The sequence below is a fragment of the Curcuma longa genome, chromosome 11, assembly GCF_044706935.1.
Source record: "Curcuma longa cultivar G26 ecotype Majalengka, Jawa Barat chromosome 11, ITB_CL_G26_1.1, whole genome shotgun sequence".
NCBI classification, from domain to species: Eukaryota; Viridiplantae; Streptophyta; class Magnoliopsida; order Zingiberales; family Zingiberaceae; genus Curcuma; species Curcuma longa.
This window is the reverse complement of record NC_133871.1, coordinates 17,519,544-17,542,697: the sequence shown is the minus strand read 5'-3', so window position 1 is coordinate 17,542,697 and position 23,154 is coordinate 17,519,544. Positions and strand designations below refer to the sequence as shown.

Genomic DNA, 23,154 nt, shown 5'->3' with positions numbered 1-23,154 from the left:
ATAAAAGTATACTATTTATGTATTTGTCATTTATATAGCTTTAGTACGATTATAGAATCGTTTGGAGCATCTCGTGTTAAAAAAATATTCAACAGATATCTCTATTTTTTATTCTTCATTTTTAATCAACATTATTATAATAATACTTGAACATTTTTTGATATAATTGTGCTTCACTCTATGTTGGAGTATATTTGATCAATTTGTTACAATACTATATGAATATTTTAAAATGAAATTAGGAATGTGCAAAAGTTAAATTAAATTGAATTAATTATAAAGGGTATTTCAGAATTTTAGTTTATTTTTAAAAATATCAGTTATTTTATGTAATTGGTTTGGTTTTGATTTTAAAATTTTTAGTTTGATTAAATTGAATAAATTAATTTTATATGATGTTGATTTTTAAAAATAACATCATTGTAATATTGATTTTCAAAAATAGTACCATTGTGATGTTGTATTCTTTTTCTTCTCCAAAAAAAAAAAGAATTATAAAGAGTTATTTTCATCTTCACATCATCAGAATTTTTAACTATTTAAATATTTATGTTAGACCTAATTAAAATTAGATAGAAATGTATTATTGTCAAAAGTTTGATTAATTTAGTTGAAAATCAAATTAATAGATATTTTATGAGTTTCGATTTTTATTTGAAAGTTTAATCAGTTTGGTTAATTCAAAATTTTTTTGATTTGTTTAATGTTGATTAAATCAGTTAAGTTTTGAACTTATTGCTTAAATTAGATGAAATTTCCTTTTTATATTGTGCCTTTTATGTTCTAAACTTATGCTAATTATTTATTTAATATGTTCTCTCTTTTCTTAACAAAATATTTTTAATATACAGGACTACTGCAGTTGCATAATGGATTAATATTTTTTATTATTCTTTAAAATCATGTCAAAAGTCTTCTAATTCTATAATTCCAATCCTGACAGATTATAAAAAAAATTCAAAAAAAAAAATTGACGTGACCGAGTTCTGTCAGTGGCAGTTCGTCTTCGAGCAGCAATGCTGCGAGATTTGAGGGTTTTCCTATCTGCATTGGTTCTTCCTTTTCTTTGAATCGATTCTGCATCATCCATCGCGTGAGATTAGAGTTCGGGATATTGAATCACTGCACCGCAGAGGAAGGATCGGGCAGATTGGTCTTGGGAGGTTTCTGGTACGAAAGTTTGGGTTTTGGTCTCCTTCTCTCAGGAAATTTGATAATTTAGGGTTTCTTTTGACTTTTTTTATATATAGATTTTGATTTTCTTGGACGATAAAGATCGAGAATGGAGGAGAATGTGCGAATGGCGCGAGCTCCAGATGGTGTCCCGATTGGTAGTGATTGGAAACCCTAAACTAGCCGAAGAGCTCGTTTGCCAGTGACTTCTGCCATCTCAAACCAGTAAACTGGTACTCTTTTACCTTTTTCGCAGCAATTAATCCTCATTGCTTTGAATCTCTTGATCGGTTTTTCATGGTTCTGTTGCATAGAAACTTTCAAATGCCTATAGAGTAGCGCAGCTATTGAACCATTGGATCACATATTGCCTAATTGATGTGCCTAGCCATTGCCTGTTTGGCATTTTCGTCCTCACATCTGGTGGCTTCACAGTTTGACAGAATAATACGATACTTTGTTCTGACCTGCTTTGTTCACCAATCCTGGTATTATTCTAAAACTAATCGTTTTGCTTGGAGCTATCTCTAGTCTGGCAGCTTTAGTCTGCATTCTCCCATGTCTCCTTCCCCATTTATGCTTATCTAGAATCAACCATCTCTGCTTTGGTTACATGAATAGGGTACAAATTCAATGCGAATTCATATCTTCAGTATCCTCCTTTTATTTACTGCAACATGCGAATTGATAACTTGGACTTCTTTCTTTTGATCAACAGAATCACAAAGGAGTGTTCAATATGTCATTAGGTGATATACCAAACTCTTATATGCTTGTGTGCATTAGTTCTCTTTTAAATCCATGTAATACATTTTTGTCCTGATTCTAGACTTACTTTTTTCTTCTTTTCAATCCCCTTGAGAATCCTCTTATGAGATGGCAGATTCCCTTCTCCCTTCTCAAGAGTTCATTGGCTGAGGCACATGGGTTTATCGTATTGCTACATCAATTACTTCAGTTTGAAAGAGATTTAAGGGAGAAAATATTACTTCTTTGAAGAGTAGATCAACTAGTATCTCTGTTTACCATTGTCAACTCTTTTGAAAATCAATCAAGAGTGTTGCATCTGAATTCTATCAAGCTGAACAAGTATTATGTCTTCATCATTTTTTTCAGATGTCAGTTTCTATTATTCATAGGTCAAATTTTATTTTATTCAATAAGTTGGATGCAATTATATATTTATGTTCCATCATAAGGGGGAAGTTAGAGTAAATAGTTAACATCCTACGATTTGTTTACTTCAGCTGCAAATCAGGTATCAGTTATTATTTTTTTACTTATAGACAAAGTTGATATAGAAATTTAGTTTGATATAAAAAACACATTTGTTTTTCCAATTCCTTTTATTTTCTTCCCGATTTCATAATAACCTATTCCTTGTCTGGTTTCCAATAACTGCCAGGCCCCTATCTGAAAACATTCACATCTGAATGTTTTAATCGATGAGAAATCTTTTTTCTCTGAAGTGACAAGTTACCAGCTAATTTCATAATTTGGCACTTTGACTTTGTGGACTTTTTGAGTCATATGATATATGAATGTTGTTGTTTGTGTGATTCATAAGGTCAACTGAAAACATAGGTGTAACCGTGTATCGATCATAAAGACTTGCTACCTAAACGGTTTGTGATAGTCACAAAACAGGTTTAACAATAGAGTTGAGGGAGAAGGAGAAAAGTAAGTAATTTTTGGAAAGAAAGTAACCTTCTTCCTATTTTGCTGAGAAAGTTGGGTGTTTTGTCCTTTATAATTTACTATCCTCTCATTTTCTCTTTAAGTAAACAACATCTTAAAATCTTCCTAAAATCTCCTATGGATTTTTATGCTATTCATTTTATTTTATTGGGCTCCGACATAATATGAACAATATCACCAAAGATCTTCAAAAGACGGCCAAAAAAGCAATTCGAGTGCACTCACTGCATCAGTCTCCACCATCCTCCATCCATTATCCAACAAAAATATGGAGAAAAAAAAACAATGCCAAAATTGTGAACATTATTGCCGAGTAATTCATTCACCTCGTGTGTGTGACCAGAGTGGTTGATATAGGACAAAGTTCAATCGACCCCACAGGAAAAAAAACATTCATGAACAAGTTCCTTTCAAAAGTAGTGTGAAATCACTCCGCCAATCTTTGGTTCATATTTCAACTCTCTTTCTGATTGATAGAATGTTTAAAATTCCTCAGAGTGGCTTTAGATGAGAAGCCACCATAGAATGATTTCAGTGACAGGTCTGTCTTCATCCAACTGATGCTTTTTTTGACAAATTTACCAATAAACTCACTGAGTATCTAATTATTACTTATTAGGAGTTTGCTTAAACCTGTAATTACTAATTAGCAGTGCTTGGGCATGAAATATTTGACTCAGTTTGACTATATCAAAACAGAGGTATAATATATACATATATAATCTTTCTTATGGATCATTGTTGACTAAGTGGATAGTGGTGCTTTGCTTTATTCATTCTTCAGCATGATGCAGAGGCAGCATCATGGACGGAGATTTCATCACGTTGGAAAATTTGAAGCCTATATAATACATACATGAATGACTCGAGTTGGGAAAGCGAGGTTCAGAAACAGGGAGAATGGTGAGGGCTCCTTGCTGCGAGAAGATGGGGCAAAACAAGGGGCCATGGACTCCGGAGGAGGACAAGGTTTTGGTAGATTACATACAGAGATACGGCCATGGCAATTGGAGAGCCCTACCTAAACTAGCTGGTGAGTTTAATATGATCATATATGTTTTTTTTTTAAAGTTTAATGAGAAAGTTCTAAATTCTGAATCATGAACTCAGGGCTTTTGAGGTGCGGAAAGAGTTGCAGGCTCCGGTGGGTGAACTACCTGAAACCGGATATCAAACGAGGAAACTTCACCAAGGAGGAAGAAGCCACGATCATTAGGTTGCACCAACAACTAGGGAACAGGCAAATCTCTCAACCATTTCCTTGATTCTTAAATTAAAATCATACTTTTATGGTTTCTAATTCTCGTTTTGCCAATCTGTAGGTGGTCAGCAATTGCTGCGAGTCTGCCTGGTAGAACAGACAACGAGATCAAGAACGTATGGAACACTCACTTGAAGAAGCTGATGGATCCTAAGACTGCACAGATAGAGCAAACAAAGAAGAGGAAGAAGAACAAGAAGAAAGGCGATTCGAGGACCGAAGGAGAAGCCTCAGCAATGTCAGTGTCTGCCGATCAATCTCAGATCAGTGAGAGCAGTTTGGATGCTAGAGAAGAAAGCTCTAGTTCTGAGATCGATGAGAGATTTTGGTTGGACGTGTTGTCGATTTCCGACGGCTCTGAGTCATCGATGAACTCGACGACGGTACAACTCCACCCTCCGACTAGTGACTCGACCAGTTCAGTTGCCATGGCACTGATGAATTGGAATGACAACGATGATGATATGGAATTTTGGCGAAAACTCTCCAAGGGGATTGGAGACTGGATGGAATTCTCACACGTTTAGTTCATGTGGAGGATCCCCAAAGCCATCATTTGTGGTGAAGAATTCATACATATTTTGAGTTGGAAGTTTCAGAGTTTATGCTAAAGCTAATTGCTCACTGATACGACAGAAAGTTCTTTCCGTCATACAGTTGAATCTGCATAGATTAACACACATACATAAGAGGACTCATCAAGAGTCATCTTGACTAAGTTCCTTCGATATCTAAGTCATCATAAGTGTTCAAAGGAATTGAAAAGATAGAAGATAAAGAGAATTAAGGGTTCAAGTTAGTGTATGCACACCTTCCTCCCCTTTTATAGGGAATTAAGTTCTAGACTTATGGATTGTGAGTTGTGGGTTGTACGCTGAAGAAACATTATTGTCGGATGATATCACTCACAAATACGTTTGGGCATTAGTTATCATTCAAAATATTACTTGATTTTTTTGAAAATTTGCATCCCAAAAGAAAAGTAATTTGTAGGTTCATATATGTCATCAGCTTTTATAATAAGATTTATTTTTCTTTACACATAAGATATTTGATTTGTTCTAACAAAGAGAAAGATATATATATATATAGTGACGACGACATTGGGCTACTTCAGCCCTTTAAAGTGGGCTGATTTCAGCCCAATCCATGTAGTGCACTCGTATACGAGTTAGTTTTCTTTCTCCATCATTGAAATAGCTCTTTCACTCGAGAAATTAATTTTATAATAATGCAACTCAAAGTAGAGCATCTTATCCTTAATTATCCTTATTGGAGATGGCAATCGAACAAGGCACACCTACCAAGAATTATCATTAACTGGCATAATCATGTTATTAGTGACCCTCTATTCTAATAATATTCTTTCTTTCATATCAGTGCCTTTATACCTTTTCTAAGCCAAAGTGACACAAACACGATGAGAATGACATCAAAACCCTAAACAAAGTATATACACACACTTGAACTTATCAGCAAGCACTGAAGAAAGTAACTCTTATTGTGCTGCCTCTGTCAGCAGCATGCAAAGAAAGGCCCTCAAAGTTAGTGATATCTGACCACATTCATCCAAATATCCTTATCAAGATCTTGCTAATGTCATGTATCTTGATTTAATTACTTTAAACCTTAAAGATCTGTTTAGGACCAAACTGAAGTCACAGCACTACTCGTGCCATTGAGGTGTGATGATTAGAGGAGGGAAGGCCTTAAATTCTCCTCTTTGAGTTTAAAAAGGCCATCAAAGCATCACAAGCCATGCTCACTGAGAGATTATTTTAGTGTTCTTCAGCATATTTAATAACACAGTTGATTACTGAACAGTTTGGCCTAACATTCAAACAACTAATTGATTACTGAAGATGCTTATGAAATATATATTTTTAAAAAATATATATAAATAAAACAACTAGGGCAGCATGATGTGGAATGAAGTCCTTGTCTCATTCTTATATGATATCACATAAATATATGAACACTTGGTTTCAACCTAGCTAGTTGTTTTTTTTTTTTTTTAAAAAAATTTCTATCATAATTTTCTTTTAATTTCTATGGAGGTGGCAATAGATAATTATACTTATTTTTTTAAATAAATAAATAATATAATTTTTATGCCCTTGAACTGCCCATCCTTAGCTTTCTTCTTGTTAAGAGTCAATTATCAATTCTTGCCAAATAAGTTTCCCAATCTTCTCATCTATATATATATTTTTTTTGATAATCTAGATTTTCAATTCTTAGAGTCGATTAATCTTGTAGGTGGTCGACCCGATCTCATAAAAAAATTTCATCGATCACCATGATAAATTTGAAAAGTGCTTACATTAAGGCCATCACAATTGACCTTCATATCGATCTATTGCTATATAGAATGTCATACTCCCACTCCTGGGGTATAGCTGAGTTGGTTAATTACGATGAAGCAAACTTACAAAAGAGAGCAAGGATTCGAATCTTGGTAAAGTCGAGACAATATCCTCCTTTGTTGTGTCAACTGTAGTTTCTCGATTTACCTCCTCATAGATAGTCGTGGGACTGACCATGTGGGACAGCTGAGGTGACAGATTTCTACCTTTTTGCAGAAGAGTATCATACTCCATTTGAATATTAGAACTGTAGGCCACAACACGACCACTTTGTCTGGTGGTAATTTGATACACCCAAATAATCGTACTTTATAATATTTTCTATAATTTCACGTTAAATATAATATATACATATTCCAACTAAGAATTTAATCATGACGCTCCATCAATGATCTTACCTTTGCATCATATTCATCATCCATCCAAATAAATATAATAGAACTAATTGACACCGACATGACCTTTCACAAAACACACTCACATGGGCTTGGCTCATTCTCCATCTCCATCTCCATCTCCTCCTATCCCCAATTCAATTTCTTCTACCTTATTCAATTATTCCAAAATAATAATAATAATAATAAGATTTTCACTAACATCGTTATGTACATTAACTTTCAATTATTCATCAAAAACAAAAAAAAAGAGAAAATTCAACAAAATCTAGAAAGTCTCACGATGCATAGATTTCAAAGCCGATAAGCACGTTGCCGTATTATTTTCCAAGCCCAGCGGAGCACGCAAAACCGCTTCCGAACCAGCAGTCAAACCGCTTATCATCCGCCACGATAAGCTATCCAGTCATAACGCTTTGATCCCACCGGCGTTTAAAACGACAGACAAGAAAGCGCTACCGAACGACAAGTACGTCGCAGTCGTTACCGGCCCCCACCCACGTGGCCGGTGGCCTGCCTCCCGCTCCTGGGCCCACGCGTAACGTGACCGGTTTTCTCGCTTTGGTGCCGTACGATTCTCGTCTGGAATGGGCCCGGAATGCCGTTACGAACTGTGTCGTCTCGCTGCCTGGCTTGGACATCGGAAACGGACGAAGCGACACGTGTACGGATAGGATTCACGGATTCCAGCCCTCGAGTTCTGATTGACTAATAAAGCGGACACGTCCGCTTTTATAACGGAATCAACTGGAAGTTCCGATAACTTATCGATATAATAAAGGCCGTTGCAGTAGATTTTAGAAAAACTGAGGGGCGATTTTGGAATTTCATACTGACGGAAACCAAATCAGTACGGCTTTAGGTGATCTGGTTGGATCTGACCGTCCACGTGGCCAAGATGGGATGGGAATATTGGTGGACCGACGTTGGATCATTTCTGTTTATAAAAGGGGGACGAAGGCGGAGAAAGTAGGGCTGTGTGTCGTAGAAGGGAAGCTATGAGCGAAGCATTGGCGAGGGAGTACGAGATCGGGGCGGAGATCGGCCGGGGGCGGTTCGGGGTGGTGCGGCGGTGCAGGTCGGTGGAGACGGGAGAGGAGTTTGCGGTGAAGTCGATCGAGAAGCGTCTCCTCGCCGACGAGCTGGATCGCGAGTGCGCCGAGCGGGAGGGGAGGCGCCACCACCAGGCCGCAGCGGGAAACCCGTACGTCGTCCAGATCCACGCCGCCTACGAGGACGGGGAGTGGGCGCACCTCGTTCTTGATCTCCTCGACGCGCCGGACCTTTGCGATCGCATCGCCGCCCGCGGAGGGGCGCCGTTTTCTGAGCCGGAGGCTGCGGCGATGGTGGGCCGTCTGGCGGAGGCCGTGGCGGAGTGCCACAGGAGGGGAGTGGCGCACCGCGACGTCAAGCCGGATAACGTGCTCTTCGACGCGGCGGGGCGACTGAAGCTGGCCGACTTTGGGTCGGCGGAGTGCTTCGTGGACTCTGACGGGGACTGGGTGCCTATGAGGGGGATTGTGGGGACGCCGTTGTATGTGGCGCCGGAGGTTATCAGCGGGAGGGAGTACGGAGAGAAAGTGGATGTTTGGAGCATGGGAGTGGTGATGTACATGATGCTGGCCGGAGGGGTACCGCCGTTCTACGGGGAGACTGCGGCTGAGACCTTCGAGGCGGTCGCGCGGGCCAATCTGAGGTTCCCACCGAGGATATTCCGCTCGGTGTCCCCGGCGGCCAAAGATCTTATCCGTCGGATGCTCTGCAAGGACGTCTCCAGAAGGTTCTCCGCCGAGCAAGTCCTGAGTTAGTACCATTCAAACTTCCATCCCTCTTCCTCTCTCTTCTTCGTCTTTTTTTGAGGTCACTATTTTGCCGAGATCGACTTTTCACGGTTTCTGAGGTCAAGATTTCTCGAGCTTTTGATTCTTTTAACCTAATTGACTAAATGCCATCAAGAAACCGGAGTTTTCCCCCAATTTCTCAAATACAACTGCGCCTACTTTTCTAATGATCTTCTAACGCGGTTGCTAATCCCTTTCGCAGGGCATCCCTGGATCACTAGCGGAGGCATGAGTCCAGTGGAGGAACCAAGACGCGACCCTTCCCTCTCCATGGAGAGACGAGAAGGCATGTTAAGCCTATGCACATAGCCTTGCGCGCTACATACACCGCGAGCACTAACTACTTAGCACCCCGAGAGCTGGAGGTGCCCTTGTGAGAGAGAGAGAGAGAGAGAGAGGCGAGGTACACATCCCCTGTGTATAAACATGTAAATCTTCACTAGCTACATCCTGTTCTGTCTTTACTTTTTTTTTCCTTCTTCTTCCGGTGGCACTGTATCTTCAAACGCTTGTTACATGTATGAAGAGGATGAGAACTGAGGATTTCCATCCCTCAGTTTCGCTTTGGCTTGTCAAAACTGCCTTTTGTTTTGCTTCTTTGGCGTATGCCAGAGTTTATTCACTTCTCTGAAGAACTGTGATAGCTCAAATGTCTTATGCTCCCATCTGGAGACGCATTCAATCTTTGATGCTGGTGTTTTGGAAGTCGGTTTCGCCTTTTGATCGCTTCGTTTTCATCAGTAAATTATTAAAAACGTTTAAGTAATAACTGTATATTTCATATCAGTACAGTGATCTGCATATTTCATACTACAGTACATAATGCCATGGTAATATTTTAAATTAAAAATTTGAGTGACCTCAGTGACACGTCACGGTGCATGCTCCATTATTTTTATTTTCTTTGTTGGTTCGTTTCCAAAAGATAATAATAATATCTTTCGCATAGTTTTGCACTACAAATCTTTTATGATTTTTTATGTTTAATGCTATGGAAAATAGGAGAGAAGAGAAGAAAATGTTTATTTTTACAGTTGGGATCCTTGTCGTAATAGATTTCTATCATAAATTTATGATAAAAATTTTAACGCGTTCGATTTTAAAATCAACGGGGTCGATCACTAAATCTCTAAATATTAAATCTTAAATTTTAAATCTTAAATTTTAATTTTTATTAAAAAATTATAAATCCTAAAGTAAATCACCCATTCAATTTATGGTCTGGATTTAATTTTAATTTTAAAATTGAATGGTGTAGATTTTCGTCATAAATTTGTGACAAGAATCACAAGCTATTTTTTTTTAATAAAAATTTATAGTGATCATTTTATTTTATTTATAACGATAGTGATGAAGAGTTTAATTGTAACGCCGTCATATAATATAATGCATCAAATCTATTTTTTATTTTTATTTTAAAAATAAAACGTTTCCGCCGCATGTACCATCGCCACGCCGCCTATATGAAACGCGCCGCCACTGCTGCGAGTAGGACCGCAGCTGCTACGAATTTGAGGTCCTTCGCCACCAGCGTGAGCACCTCGATCGCCGCCCGGAGCCGGTCGCAGACCGCCTCCATCATCAGCTCGTCCATCTCGTCGAGCTGGAAGCCCCTTCACGAGGTCGACCGGCAGCCCCTTCACCTTAAGGTCCACCGGCAGCCCCTTCACCAGCGCTTCCTCGTCCACTCCGCGCGTCGCCACGCACCGGAAATGGTGGCGCCATCGCATGCTCTGCTTCAGCTCCACCGGCAGCTTCCGGTGCGTGCGAGATCCACTGCTCCATGTCCGTCCTCCCGTCACCCGCCACTCCTCCAACCTCGCCGTCGTCGATTGCAGATACGACTGCCATTGTTTTTTAAAAAAAAACAAAAGTCAGTTCTTGACTTTTTCTTGAGCAAACTCTATTCACTTGCTACACGAACTAATTGCTTGCATATTCCCAATCGCAGAGCTGAGAGTTTTCAACAATTTCAAGCATTATATTCATGAGCTTGAACTGATCAAGAACTAGTGTGTAAATCTAATTACTTCTCCACCGGCAGCCTCAAGTTCTTTATAATTAAACCCCACGAAAAGCAGTACGAGTACTAATTTCTGGATGAAAGGAGAGAATGCCACATGTTCAACTCTAAAGCATCAGCATAAATTCCAAACTGAAACAAGCTTTTACTTGGATTGCAGAAACTTATAATAGTAGCACCACTTGGCCTCTCCCCACTGTCGCTCCATCTGCAAACTCAACATCTTGAAATCCGACAACAATGGAGAGCAACACTTACTTACAAGAGCTTCTCATTAGTTGAATGATGTTAAGAATGGCTCACCTTATAGATCTTGATGAGTTACACGGAATCCATGGCTCAAGTATATTTCTCAATTAGAGCATAAATTTTATCAATATCAAACTATTTCAAATTATCTTTTGGATTTGAATCCAAACAAAGTTAAACATCAAAAGTTCTACTGTTTCACTATTGAATTTAGAGTTTAATTCTTTCAAATAAAAATCTATTGTACTATTAAATATATTATAATAAAAGTGATGCTTTTTTACCGACATAAATGATTAGAATGTTTATAATAAGCATTTATTTTTGATAAATCAACATTCAATTTTGTACAAAATGATTTGACATATATGAAAAAAGAATATCAAAATCATCCCTGTAGAGATCAAATCCATTACATTTACCATATTAAAATATTTTTATTATAAGACACCATAAAGTAATTTATGATCTCCATAATTTTATGTCATCAAACTATGCTTGAAGTGGGCCCGCGAGCTAGGCCTAACTGGGCCTGTGATACCATCGAGCTATGACAAGCTTGTGAACATGGGCTGGGCCTAGTTGGCCCATATCTAAGGCCCTTCACCATTTAATATATATATTTTAAAAGTTTAAATAAATTAAAAATAAAAATCTTTTAATTTTAGAAAATAGAGGAAAATAAGAAATTATAAAAAATATATACAAAAAAGAGAAATTTGAAATAATTTAATATACTTTAAATGTTATAATCTTAATGAGTCTCTTTCTAAATCTCTCTCCTAACATACATACTATCAATCATAAAGCTAAAATAATATTTTTGGTTGGAAAGGTGCTTAATTATTTTTATGAATAATCGATAAATTTTAATTATTTAAAAATATTTAACACTTTTTCATAAAATAAAAAATAAAAAGTGTATAAAACTCAAAAAGTATTTACAATTTTCATATTTACTTTGCAATATAACTCCATTGAAGAATCCTGTCGTCTCGTTCTTCCCGCCTTAAATACCCATGGAAGCCAACGTGATGAAGTAGATTCGAGGAAATGGAAAAAAAGCTACTGTTAATTAATGGCGGATGGAGGAGTTAATTAATGGCGGATGGAGAAGAGTGTGTGAGCTAGAGAGATAGAGAGAGATGCGCATCAGGAGTCGCATCAGTTACACAAGTAGTGGAAGAAGTCGACATGCTCTGAAACCACCTGCGTCCTTTTCCTCTTTTCCAGCGTTCTTATTATTACTGCCCCGCGGTTAAAGCACTGACAGAAAAACCAGAAGCAGACAAGGCGCTCCGACCACCATCCTCACGCAGAGTGAGTAGAGACAGAGAGGAGGGGGAGAGAGAGAGAAGTAGCCGTCCTCCAAGTGGAGTGAAGAATAAGAGATGGAGATGGTGCGTGCCGATGATGAAAGCGAGTGATTTGCTGTCTCTTATTTAGCATAGGAGGAGGAGAGGAGGAGGAGGAGGAGGAGGAGTCCTATTGAGTCGTCGCTGGGATTTCCCTGCTATTGTTGCTTCTGTATATATAAAGAACTGGGAAGAGGGGATGTCGGCGGCGGAGGAGGAGTTGAAGGTGGTAAGTCGGCAGGGGACAAATAGAGGCGAGGAGGAGGAGAAGGAGGGAGGTGGGAGTCGACGCCGACAAGCTTAGCTATGAGATTTTTTCTATTCTCGAGAGCAAATTTCTCTTCGGCTACGACGACCACAAGCTCTGGGTCCCAAAGGCGCCGCCTTTGCTGGGGTACGGTACGGGCGGCCCGGCGGCGCTCGATGTCAGGAGCCAGAGGGGCAAGGTCTGCTTGCTCTGCATCGACGGCGGCGGTGGCGGAGGCATGAGGGGGATCCTCCCCGGAAAAGCCCTCGCGTATCTCGAGCAGGCGCTCAGGACCAAGTCCGGCGACCCGGACGCGAGAATCTCCGATTACTTCGACATCGCAGCAGGAACCGGCGTCGGGGGCGTCTTTGCCGCCATGCTCTTCGCCACCTGCGATGGCCTCCGTCCGCTCTTCTGCGGGGACGATACTTGGCGCTTCATCTCCGACCATGGAAGCAGGCTTTTGGGGAAGGCGCCGCCCTCGGCCCCATCTTCCTCGTCCTCGTCTTCTCCTGGTTTCCTCTGCGGCGTCTTCCGCGGCGGGGGTTGTGGCGGAGGGGCGTCCTCGGCGACGGTTGCCATGGAAAGGGTGATGAAGGAGGCTTTCGGGGAGAAATTGACGCTCCGCGACACTATAAAGCCGGTGCTGATCCCGTGCTACGACTTGCAGACCTCCGCGCCTCTCGTCTTCTCGCGCGCCGACGCGTTGGAGAGCCAGAGCTACGACTTCCGGCTGTGGGAGGTGTGCCGAGCTACGTGGGCCGTCCCGGGACACTTCGAGCCAGCGGAGATGCGGTCAGTAGACCGCGCCACCACCTGCATCGGCGTCGACGGCGGCCTGGCGATGAGCAATCCAGCTGGCGCGGCCATCACCCACGTCCTCCACAACAAGCAAGAGTTCCCCTTCGTCCGCGGCGTGGAGGACCTCCTGGTCCTCTCCCTGGGCTGCGGCGCCGGCGGAGCCATCCCTGCAGTCCCCGGAGAGGAGCAGCGCAGAGCACGGCGTTGGAGTAGCAGGGAGTGGGCGCGTCCCGTCGCCCGGATCGCCGCCGACGGCGCAGCCGACCTCGTCGACCAAGCGGTGGCGCTGGCCTTCGGCCAGTGCCGGAACTCCAACTACGTCCGCATTCAGGTACTGGTCTCACTCACATCCTTCCATGCTGGGACGTCGCTCAGGTGGTGCCATGGCCATGAGATGCCCTGCTTCCTTCCTGAATTAGGACAAAATGTGATCTTTAGGTGGGAGAAACATAGCTTCTGTCTCCCTCTCTTCTTTGCTATCCTGTTTCTTCAACAAAGAAGCCAATGCCTCCGGCGGCGGCGGCGATGGTGGTGACGGAGATGTGTGTTGCGCAGAGCTCCGCTTGATTCGCCATTTTCTGCGGCATCATATCCTTAAAGAGGCCAAGAGCTTGGAATGGCTTTTACCCTGCTCAAACAGTGGATTTGGGTCCCTACTTCTGGCATTTGCTTCAGGCTTTTCACTATCCTCTGTTCTCAGGACACTGTTCGCTTGTTCTTTGGCTCAAAGAGTGAAATTATTGATTGTCCTGGAAACTGAATAATTCCGTTTAGGATTTAGTAGATTTATCTGCTCTTATGGTTTCGATCGCAGGCAAATCCTTCGACGATGGGAAAATGCAGAGTGGATGTGGATTCCGAACCAAGCCCTGCAAACGTGAAGGCCCTGCTTGTCGCCGCCGAAGAAATGCTGAAGCAGAGGAACGTGGAGTCGTCGCTCTTCAGTGGGAGGAGAATCGGAGAGCAAACGAACATGGAGAAGCTGGATTGGCTCGCGGGGGAGCTTGTGCTGGAGCACCAGAGACGGAGCTCAAGGATCGCTCCCACGGTCGCATTCAAGCAAGCTTCTTCCAAGTCGACCTCGCACTGTGAGCTCGCCAAGAACAAAAAGTAATCATCTTTTCTTCCATTCCTCTTGTTGGCTGGATCTTGCTGGTTTTTTCATAGCAGATTAGCATTGATCTCGATAGGATTCGAAGAGAATCAAGGAATTGTTGAATTGTCCATGACTATGCTTGCAATTCATATGTTTCAGATTGTTCCAGGAGCATTCCATTCCCTTAAAAAACAAAAGTCACTATGAACAAGTTTCGTTCTAATACCTCAAGATTGTTATACATTCACAAAAGGCTTGTTCTATAATGTGCCCGGTGTGGTATCGTATGCACTGCATCCTCATTTTTAATCTTCTTTTCTTCTATAACTCTGCTTCGTCGTAATCAACTTAACTATAGTTCTCATTTTTAGTCTTCAAATATGCATACTGTGTTTTGAATTAGCTACTGAATGAACTAACAAGGTCTTATTTATCGTCTACCTACCTACAAAGTTTCAAGCACCTTTAGTACTCTTGGTTCATCTCTTCCTTTCATTTCCTCAAAGATTGTAGTTAGGAACTAAAGAGTCTAACTGGTTTCAGTCATTAGGGAACAAAGTATCCTTCCTAATGGAATCATTTAGGTCTTTGCCCCCAAAACACTTCTTTTTGATTTCTAAACTCCTTTAGCAATATGAAAGTTTCAGCAAGACCTTGTTCACTCAAAACACAGGCCACTTTGTCGACTAAACGTACATGCTTTACAAAGAACTCATCCATCTTATTTGGTAATGTTTTACATCCTCTGAAAGAAACCTGTTCATTAGGCCTCGAATGGCTGAGGCATCATGTAGTGGGACTTCATTTTCCATGTCTTGCTACTATTCTATAGCTTTGTGCAGTGGCATTCGAGTGTCGTTCCTTTCTCCTTTTCAAGTGTTGTTTTCATAGTTCCTTTCAGTGCTGTAGCCCTAACTTGTTGAGCCGACCGATAAGTAGTAAACTTGGGTTACTAACGAACAACTTAACCGATAAGCTTCATGTCAGCTACAGATGAGATGAAGAGTCTCATTAGCTTGAGCTGGAGAAGGCTTGTCAAAAGAGACACAGGGAGAGTTTCTTTACATGACAAATAAGCACCAACTCTCCTTGCCTAACTTCTACCCTCTTCATTGAACTATGCCATTTATGTGTAAGAAGGTTCCTTTCTGTGCTCGACAAATCAGTCGAACTGGTTCAACCGTGAACCAGAAGAACGACTGATTCATCGTGTCGAATGTGGTTGAGCTTTAAGAGTCATATGCTGCCCCCTGGCTTTTTTCATTGTGCTTGAACTTTGAAGACACTGGGGATCACTTTGCTACTGCCATGGGGCAGCTTTAGCAACTTTCATTGTGCTTTTTTCATTGTGTTGTTTTCTTTTGTGTTTTGCTGATTCAAAGTTATGTTCTCGATACACACTCTTCTGTTCCTGTTAGTCTTTTTATGAAATATTGATTCAAGAGAAAGAGAAAAAAAAGATGAAGATCAGTAGTTTGTTTAAGCAACACTAAAGCAATTGCAAGCACTTAAAGTTTGATAATTTTCAAATCATCAAAAGGTACAGCTCATTCAATTGTTTCAAAACCTTTCAAGCTTCTTCTGATGAACAAAACAAACAAGATATGACTAGATTCATAAAGAATCATAGTATCCAACTCATTCTTAACATATTTTTATTTGGACTAGCAACAATAGTTATCAAAGTGTTTTAGCTAAAACATTTATTTTAACTGTTAAAATGGCAATATAAGATGCAACTCCAGCAAAAATACAAAAGCAAGCTATATATTGCAAGCCTAAACAACTGCTGCTACATTTATTTTCTTTTTGTATTTTTGCAAATATCAAACACAATTTTGGCAGTTGAATGCAACCATGCAACAAGTGATTAGCAGACGTCAAGAATATACACACCTGGTTTAATCTTTTCAACATGCTACACTGCTCCAAAGAAGCCATTATTCCAATTCTTTCATACTCACAAAACCACACACCGAATGAACAGAAGGCCTTCAGCATCCACACATTCTACTTCTGGAGGCATCGCACCATATACATGGAATGAATCATCAACAGCATTGTGCTTCTTCTTGCTCTGCAGAATTGTTGTTGACCATGATCTCCAGTAGCCTCTCCACTGGCTGCCTGCATATCGGACATCGATTGGTCTGGTACCTTAGAACCTTTGCGCAACCGCTGCACAAACACTGCAACAAAGCCAGAGTCAAAATTTGATTACTAAGTCTAGATTGTATTTTTACAACCTTTTAAGGCCAAAAGAAATGGAGGCCGAAAGATCGTATTTCATGTTAATCCTTTGGAAAACTACATATCATGCATTTCCAATAAAAATATGCCATCTAAATGTATGATCGTACAGCATACAATCAGATATGATAATATTGTTAAATTACCATTTCTAGTGCATGATTAGCAGTGACAGGAAACCAAAACCCAACATTTCCAACAGATAACTAATATATCTTCTTAGGGCAGTTCGAATTAGCAAATAAAAAGATTGGGTGGATAGATATTCAAATTGGTGTAATCTGAAAAAGAAATGCAGGTTGAACCAATTCAACTATTAATGAAACATCGAGGCAAACAAGCATTAAGCAAACACTTCACATATTTCTCGTTAAACAATATAAGTTTCAAACCATGCGTAAAGTATTCTATGTTGAGATAGTACAAGTTCTACAAGTTGAAAATATAAACTACAAATGAAAATTGTGGTCTTATGTTTTGGGGAATATCAATAAAAAATCATCATGGGAGCCAAAGATTACAAACTAACTGTAAAATGTATTATAAAATTGGTATGGTATGATGTCTCAAGCTAAGCTTAATTAGAAAGTTTCACAAAGTTTCACTTTCTATATTGTACATGGAAAAAGTATCCATTAAGATATCAACCCACAGCACAAGGACCATAGCAACAGAACATGGCCCATGAAATCAGAATATAAAAACATTCTGGTAATGATAACCAGCAATGCTCTTAAAATGATGACAATAATAAAGGAAACAATACAATTTAATGGCCATTATCCATCAAAGCCAGAACTACATGAAAGGAAATCACAATGCAGTGGGGTTTAAACTAAGCAGGGGATTAAAAGATTTCACTGCCAAAAAAATAATAAAAGTTTTAAGCAAATTTTTTCCATCTATTTGAGTGAAATGGGTCTTGGACAATGGTGTACGGCTAGTCTACCTCAGAATATTGCTTTAGAAAAATTGCAAAGAAACCATAGGAAAACAGACAGCAGATGAGATGATTAAAGTTACACGGAGATCAAGTCAAAGCAAATACTCATGTTTCTAACGACCAGACAATTTTCCTTTCAGAATATTGCAAGGATAGTAATCAGAATTTTTTTAAACAACAAGAAACAGACTATGAACACAAAACATATTTACAGACTGAATAAAAGGGCTAACCATGTGTCTGCAAGGGAGGACAGTGGTATCTCGTGGTTCAGATAGACAAATCACACATTCTTTTCCTGGGTCATTTCCATCAGTGTCATTATCAGTTGAGTTCCCAATGCCATAGATCTCCTGCAGCTCATACTTTGTCTTATTCACCCACAAAATCTGCTTTACTACATGAATTTGATACTCTCCATTCTCTTTCTTCTCAAATAGAGCTTGTGTAATCTGTGAGTTTGGAATTATCAACTTTTGGTTTTCACCAGTAGCCACTTGATCCATGGAGGGACAAGCTTCTGCTTTTACAGCAAGGGGGTATGTATCTAGGTCCATCACTTTCATCAAGTCAACCTCTTCAAATCTAGATAAGTCAATTCCTGCTCCAGAAGGTTGCCTGAACTGCTGACCTAAACCTTGCTTGAACTGTATTGTAACTGGTTTAAGAAAATCATCCTTTGTTGCAGTCAACTCACAGTCTGTACTTTCTTTCGCAAAGAAGAACACAGTGATACTGTTTGCAGAAAGTACAGAAGCAAGGATCAGACAAACTATTCGAAAAGAACCAAACCATATCAAATGCATGGATCAAGGAAGACAGATGAACCGTGGGATTAATAAATCTTCATTTTACTTTAATTAAGCAATAGCCTATGTGTGTCAGCTGCGAAGAAAAATGAAAGACGAACTTGGATTCGCTAGATAACTATTTGATACTCAACTGAAAATATAAATTCCGATCAGAAGATGTCCTTCAGAACTCTCAAAGTAGTTCCTAACGTATAAACAACTCTTACCCAGTTCGTTTTATATGTATCAGGACTATATATATATACATAAAGACACCTAATACTTCCCTAAAAAAACAGAAAAAAGAGAAAACATATTATTGAAAAAACATTGAAAATATGGGAAGCTCACTTCATGTAGAAAATGACCATATATCTATGTTCATAACAAACCATTTCGTAGTAAAGCAAAAAACACCACATGGTCAATCCTCCTTCTTGTTCAAGCTTGCAGGAGCTATTTACACAGATAATGGGTACCAGTTCTTTCATAGAGCCAAAGGAGGACATTGTGTCTCCTAGTCGTTCCAAGGTAGATGAGTCTTGACAGAGATTGGAGGCAAGGGAAAAGACACTACTTTAATCCTCACCAGATGAGGCAGTGAATTGGGGAGAGGCAATTTTTATTAGTTGGACATTATATATCTTGAGAAAGAGCTTCACAATCCACAGCGAATCACGATCTTGGTCCTCCATAATTTACGCTCCAGTTTACTTGGCTGTTGCTAGCTCATTCATAAGCTTTATATTTCAATCTTGATCTAGTTCGGGTAGAGACATCGGTGCTAAGTTTCCTAATTATATTTAGTTCATTTTGTGAAATTTCCAACTCAAAAACATAGAGTTACCCACATGATCTTTAGAGACTAAGTTGCTTTAGCAATCAATATGTTAACAAATGAACACTATCCTCTTACATGATCTTTAATTAAAAGATCAAAATTAGTGCCTGCACTCAGGACAAAACCAGATGATAAATTAGAGGAACAGAGTTGATACTTGGAACTATCCAATCACACTCCCTTTAGAAACTACAATAAGCTGAATTTGCATGTCATACTACACATCTTTTAGCAAGCTAGTACTGTGAAAGAACATGCATACATCTACTAGCTTATAGGATTGGTAAGTTGGACTAAGGATTCATAATTAGAGAAGCTATAGCACCCTGAAAAGCTTAACAAAGAAATAACTTGTGACATGTTAAAGGGAAAGGAATGTTGAGGGAAACCAAAGAGACAGATGAATGCTGTGACTTCTGAGAAGTCCATTTTCTTCGAGATTTGGAAGCTACTAAATTACTTTTGAAGAATTAACCTAAGGAATAGGCTTTGGAGCTTTGAGGAAATGGGCTATCCAGTCAAAGAGGAATCCTAACAAGTGGACGACGAAAAACAAAATGTTGGTTTTTCAGTTAATAAAAAAATTGCTTGTCATCTTCATAAGCATATAAAATATGATCGCGAAACATTGGTAAGCATGTGATGTGCGCGGGCGTAAATATAGACGACATAGCAGAGTCAAGATCATGATGTTGAAAAAAAAATCAAAGATTTTGAATCATTATAAAAGAACGCCATCATGCACCTGGACAATTATTTTCTTATGGGAAGGGGAAAAAACAGAGGAATGGAAGAAAACAAGCTTACCTTCCTGCGACGGTGGCATCGAAATTGAAAGCGACGAGGAAAAAGCCAGGATTCTCCTCGTCGGGCTCCAGTCGGAGGCTCTCCTTCCTGATGTTAACGTCGTTCCTGATGGTGACTGCCGTTTGGTGCTGAACGTAAGGGAGCGGAGGAGGCGAGGGGGTATACGTTGGATACCTCCCGCTTCCCAGCCATCCAGGGTGCTGGGCCAGGTACTCTCCATGTACCCCGCCGCCCCGGTGGTGGTGGTGGTCGAAGGGCGCCGGGAGGGGAACCGGCATAACCGGCGGCGGAGGAGGGTAGTAATCGTATTGGTAGTGCTGCGGGTGGTTCGCGGTGGGATACTGCGACGGGTAAGGGCTTGCTGCCGCGAACACGTAGCGGCTGGCGGATAACTCCGGCGGAGACTGTTGCTGCGGAGTTGGCTGCGGAGCGGCAGGTTCCGAGCCGGAAGAGGGAAGGGGGTGCTGGTGACGGCCCATGCTCCTTCGCCGGACAAAGCGAAAACCGGCTCTTCCGCCGCCGTTCTCCCTGTTCCATGTGTTACCCATTGAAAAAGCAGTATCGATCGCAATCAACTTGTTGCCGGAGATCGAAGAAAAGAACTTCGAATCACGTAGAGATCGTGGCTTGCAAGAGGAATCGATGCCAATTTGGGGGTTTCTTCGAGGAGAGCCAAGAGAGGAAAGGCAAGGAGAGAGAGAGAGAGAGAGAGAGAGAGAGAGAGAGACTATATCGCAACGGAACGGCACAGACATTTTTGCATGAAGTCCTCATTATTTTCAATATTGTCCAAACAATTGTAATTAAAATTATATATAGCTAAAATTATTAGATCGATTGAGAGTAAAAAGAATAATTTGAAAAAAAAAACAAAAAGATGAATTATTTTTATATATTTTTAAAATATATATGGATCATGATGCCGATAATGAAAATAATGGACAGTCCATTGATTTTTGTCCATTTAAAAGGAAATTTTATTTTTATCACCTTTTTAAAATACTCTAAAATAAAATTACTAAAATGCCAATAATAATGAGCATAATTAGAGTCTAAATTTTTCATAAATTTTTCACTTAGTTATATACCACAAAAATTCATCATTAACAATGAGCTAAACCTTCCTTCCACTAAAAACAGTTAATAAATTTAGAAGGACTACATATATAATAATAAATATTGCAATGGTAAATATGCACTATAGGAAAAATATGAATTCACGAAATATTTCAAAAAACAAAATTGAGATTTACCAGTGGGCCCCTCCCCGGGGGACAGAGTGCTACGGGGGCGGGACCACATGCCACTAGGGAAAAGTAGCAGGGCCCCGCAATTACGTCAGCGGCCACTCAGTGAGATTCCAGGTAGTGGGTTTGGACTGCAGCACACCGAGCGGTGGCATGCGTTCCAGCTCCTTTATTTTTATTTTAAAATTTATTTTTCCTGCAAAATAAATTACTTAACTGATGATATAGCTCAAGTGATCGACTTTATACAGGAAACACAATAACCAGATTTGATAAATTCAAAAATTTGAAATGATTTTAATGGCAAATTTATTATATTTTTTACATCATTCTGAGTGTAATTATACCTTTAAACATAAATTTTTAGTCTAAATAGAGAGGACTATAGTTTTTAAAATTGATATAACTTTGATATATTTTAAGAGTTGTGTAATGATGGTGCGTTGATCACAAATTGAGTATAATAAATTTATGAATTGATTGATGAACTCAACTATTACATAGAAGGTAATTAATGATGCATAATTGAAAACAATTACGTGTTTTGATAGAAAGTTGATATGTATTTTAGATAACTACGAAAATTACATATGCAGTTCAGAATAATAAATAATCATACATCTTAAGAAACTAGCCAGGTCAAAGTTAACTTTTCTCGAAAACTAAGAAATGCACCGGCATTTCCTGTGCAAACTATAAGTTTGTGTAAAGCAAAACTTTTAATCTGTGGTGCAGAATGATGTAATCTTAATTTAGCTGATCATGAAGAGGAACCTAATTTAGGCATGTTTCTCTGAATGCATCTCATCAGCAAGATCAATCAGCGAGTCAAGAGCGTGAGGAAGCTGGATGTTTTGAAAGTAGGCAAACTGTGAATCAAAAAATGCAAGGCGTTATCTGAATGGCATTGGCTTGAAATCCATTGGCTAAAGAAAACTCTCACCTTCTGTCGACTGAATCCACGCAATGCAGCTCGGAGTTAGTGAAGAGTATTTTTCATAGGAGCCAAATCGGTAAGCATAATGGTATCAAGACAAGAACTGAATGAAGGAGGTAAGTGTTGAATTTGCTGCGCAAGTGAAACTAGAGTCATGGAACCAACAAATAGGCTGCGAACTTAGCAGAAAGTTTTGTGTATGTATAAGCAACTAGTGTAATATTGTGTTCACGAGATGCTGATCTCTTTTGTTATCCAGTGTAGAGGTTAAGAGATTCTAATTCTTCAGGATTTTGGCATCCTCAAATCATATCTTGGATAATGGTAGTAGATCTCACGCCACTTACAATAACTAGAAGACAATCAGTCTATTGACATCATAACAAGGTACCATTTATTGGTTGGAAAAGCTTGCTGCTGTTTGCGAAAATGACCTAGTGTTCCTCTAGGCATCCCTAGAATTGCATATAAACAGGGCAGATATATATATATATAATTTCAGTGCATTGCGTTACAATAAGGAAGCTTGTAAACAACTAGCCCTGGGAAAAAAATTATTTCGACGTTGAGGACGATTAGTTCAATTTAAAAAAAAAACTACTTTACCCAACAAAGTGAACAATACTTTCTGTTTTCCATCATGCTCACACTGCTTGCAAGCTGTCAGTTGGGAAAAAAATTAACAAATTACAGAAAGCAAAATGCTTTTGGATCGAAAGAAATTAAATATAGTATCAAATATTAGATCATATCCAAGCTAACAACTAAGGCATCTAGGTATCAGACAGTCTGTTGGTAAATTCTGCTGTTCATTTTAGTTTCATTTCAGTTTC

The 23,154-nt window shown here is 39.6% G+C and overlaps 4 protein-coding genes across 4 annotated transcripts; 3 read left to right on the top strand and 1 right to left on the bottom strand.

Moving 5' to 3' along the window:
• Positions 1–3,670: 3,670 nt before the first annotated feature.
• LOC141839677 (transcription factor MYB15-like) lies at positions 3,671–5,136 on the top strand. The gene is made up of 3 exons (XM_074727481.1): positions 3,671–3,904; positions 3,982–4,111; positions 4,194–5,136. Exons 1-3 carry the CDS (start codon positions 3,772–3,774, stop codon positions 4,657–4,659), a joined length of 729 nt encoding a protein of 242 aa, XP_074583582.1. The 5' UTR covers positions 3,671–3,771; the 3' UTR covers positions 4,660–5,136.
• A 2,607-nt stretch (positions 5,137–7,743) lies between these two features.
• On the top strand, positions 7,744–9,167 carry LOC141838754 (phosphoenolpyruvate carboxylase kinase 2-like). The gene is made up of 2 exons (XM_074726319.1): positions 7,744–8,696; positions 8,937–9,167. Exons 1-2 carry the CDS (start codon positions 7,892–7,894, stop codon positions 9,041–9,043), a joined length of 912 nt encoding a protein of 303 aa, XP_074582420.1. The 5' UTR covers positions 7,744–7,891; the 3' UTR covers positions 9,044–9,167.
• Positions 9,168–12,299: 3,132 nt separating this feature from the next.
• On the top strand, positions 12,300–14,716 carry LOC141838753 (patatin-like protein 6). Its single transcript, XM_074726318.1, is given in 3 exon segments — positions 12,300–12,637; positions 12,639–13,740; positions 14,224–14,716. Coding segments are annotated over 3 exon segments (1,479 nt in total). The 5' UTR covers positions 12,300–12,560; the 3' UTR covers positions 14,524–14,716.
• Positions 14,717–16,241: 1,525 nt separating this feature from the next.
• Positions 16,242–20,813, bottom strand: LOC141839079 (putative E3 ubiquitin-protein ligase LUL2). Its single transcript, XM_074726738.1, has 3 exons — positions 20,138–20,813; positions 17,932–18,433; positions 16,242–16,694 (listed from the first exon to the last, which is right to left on the bottom strand). The coding sequence occupies exons 1-3, from the start codon at positions 20,683–20,685 to the stop codon at positions 16,557–16,559; spliced, it is 1,188 nt and encodes a 395-aa protein (XP_074582839.1). The 5' UTR covers positions 20,686–20,813; the 3' UTR covers positions 16,242–16,556.
• Positions 20,814–23,154: the final 2,341 nt, after the last annotated feature.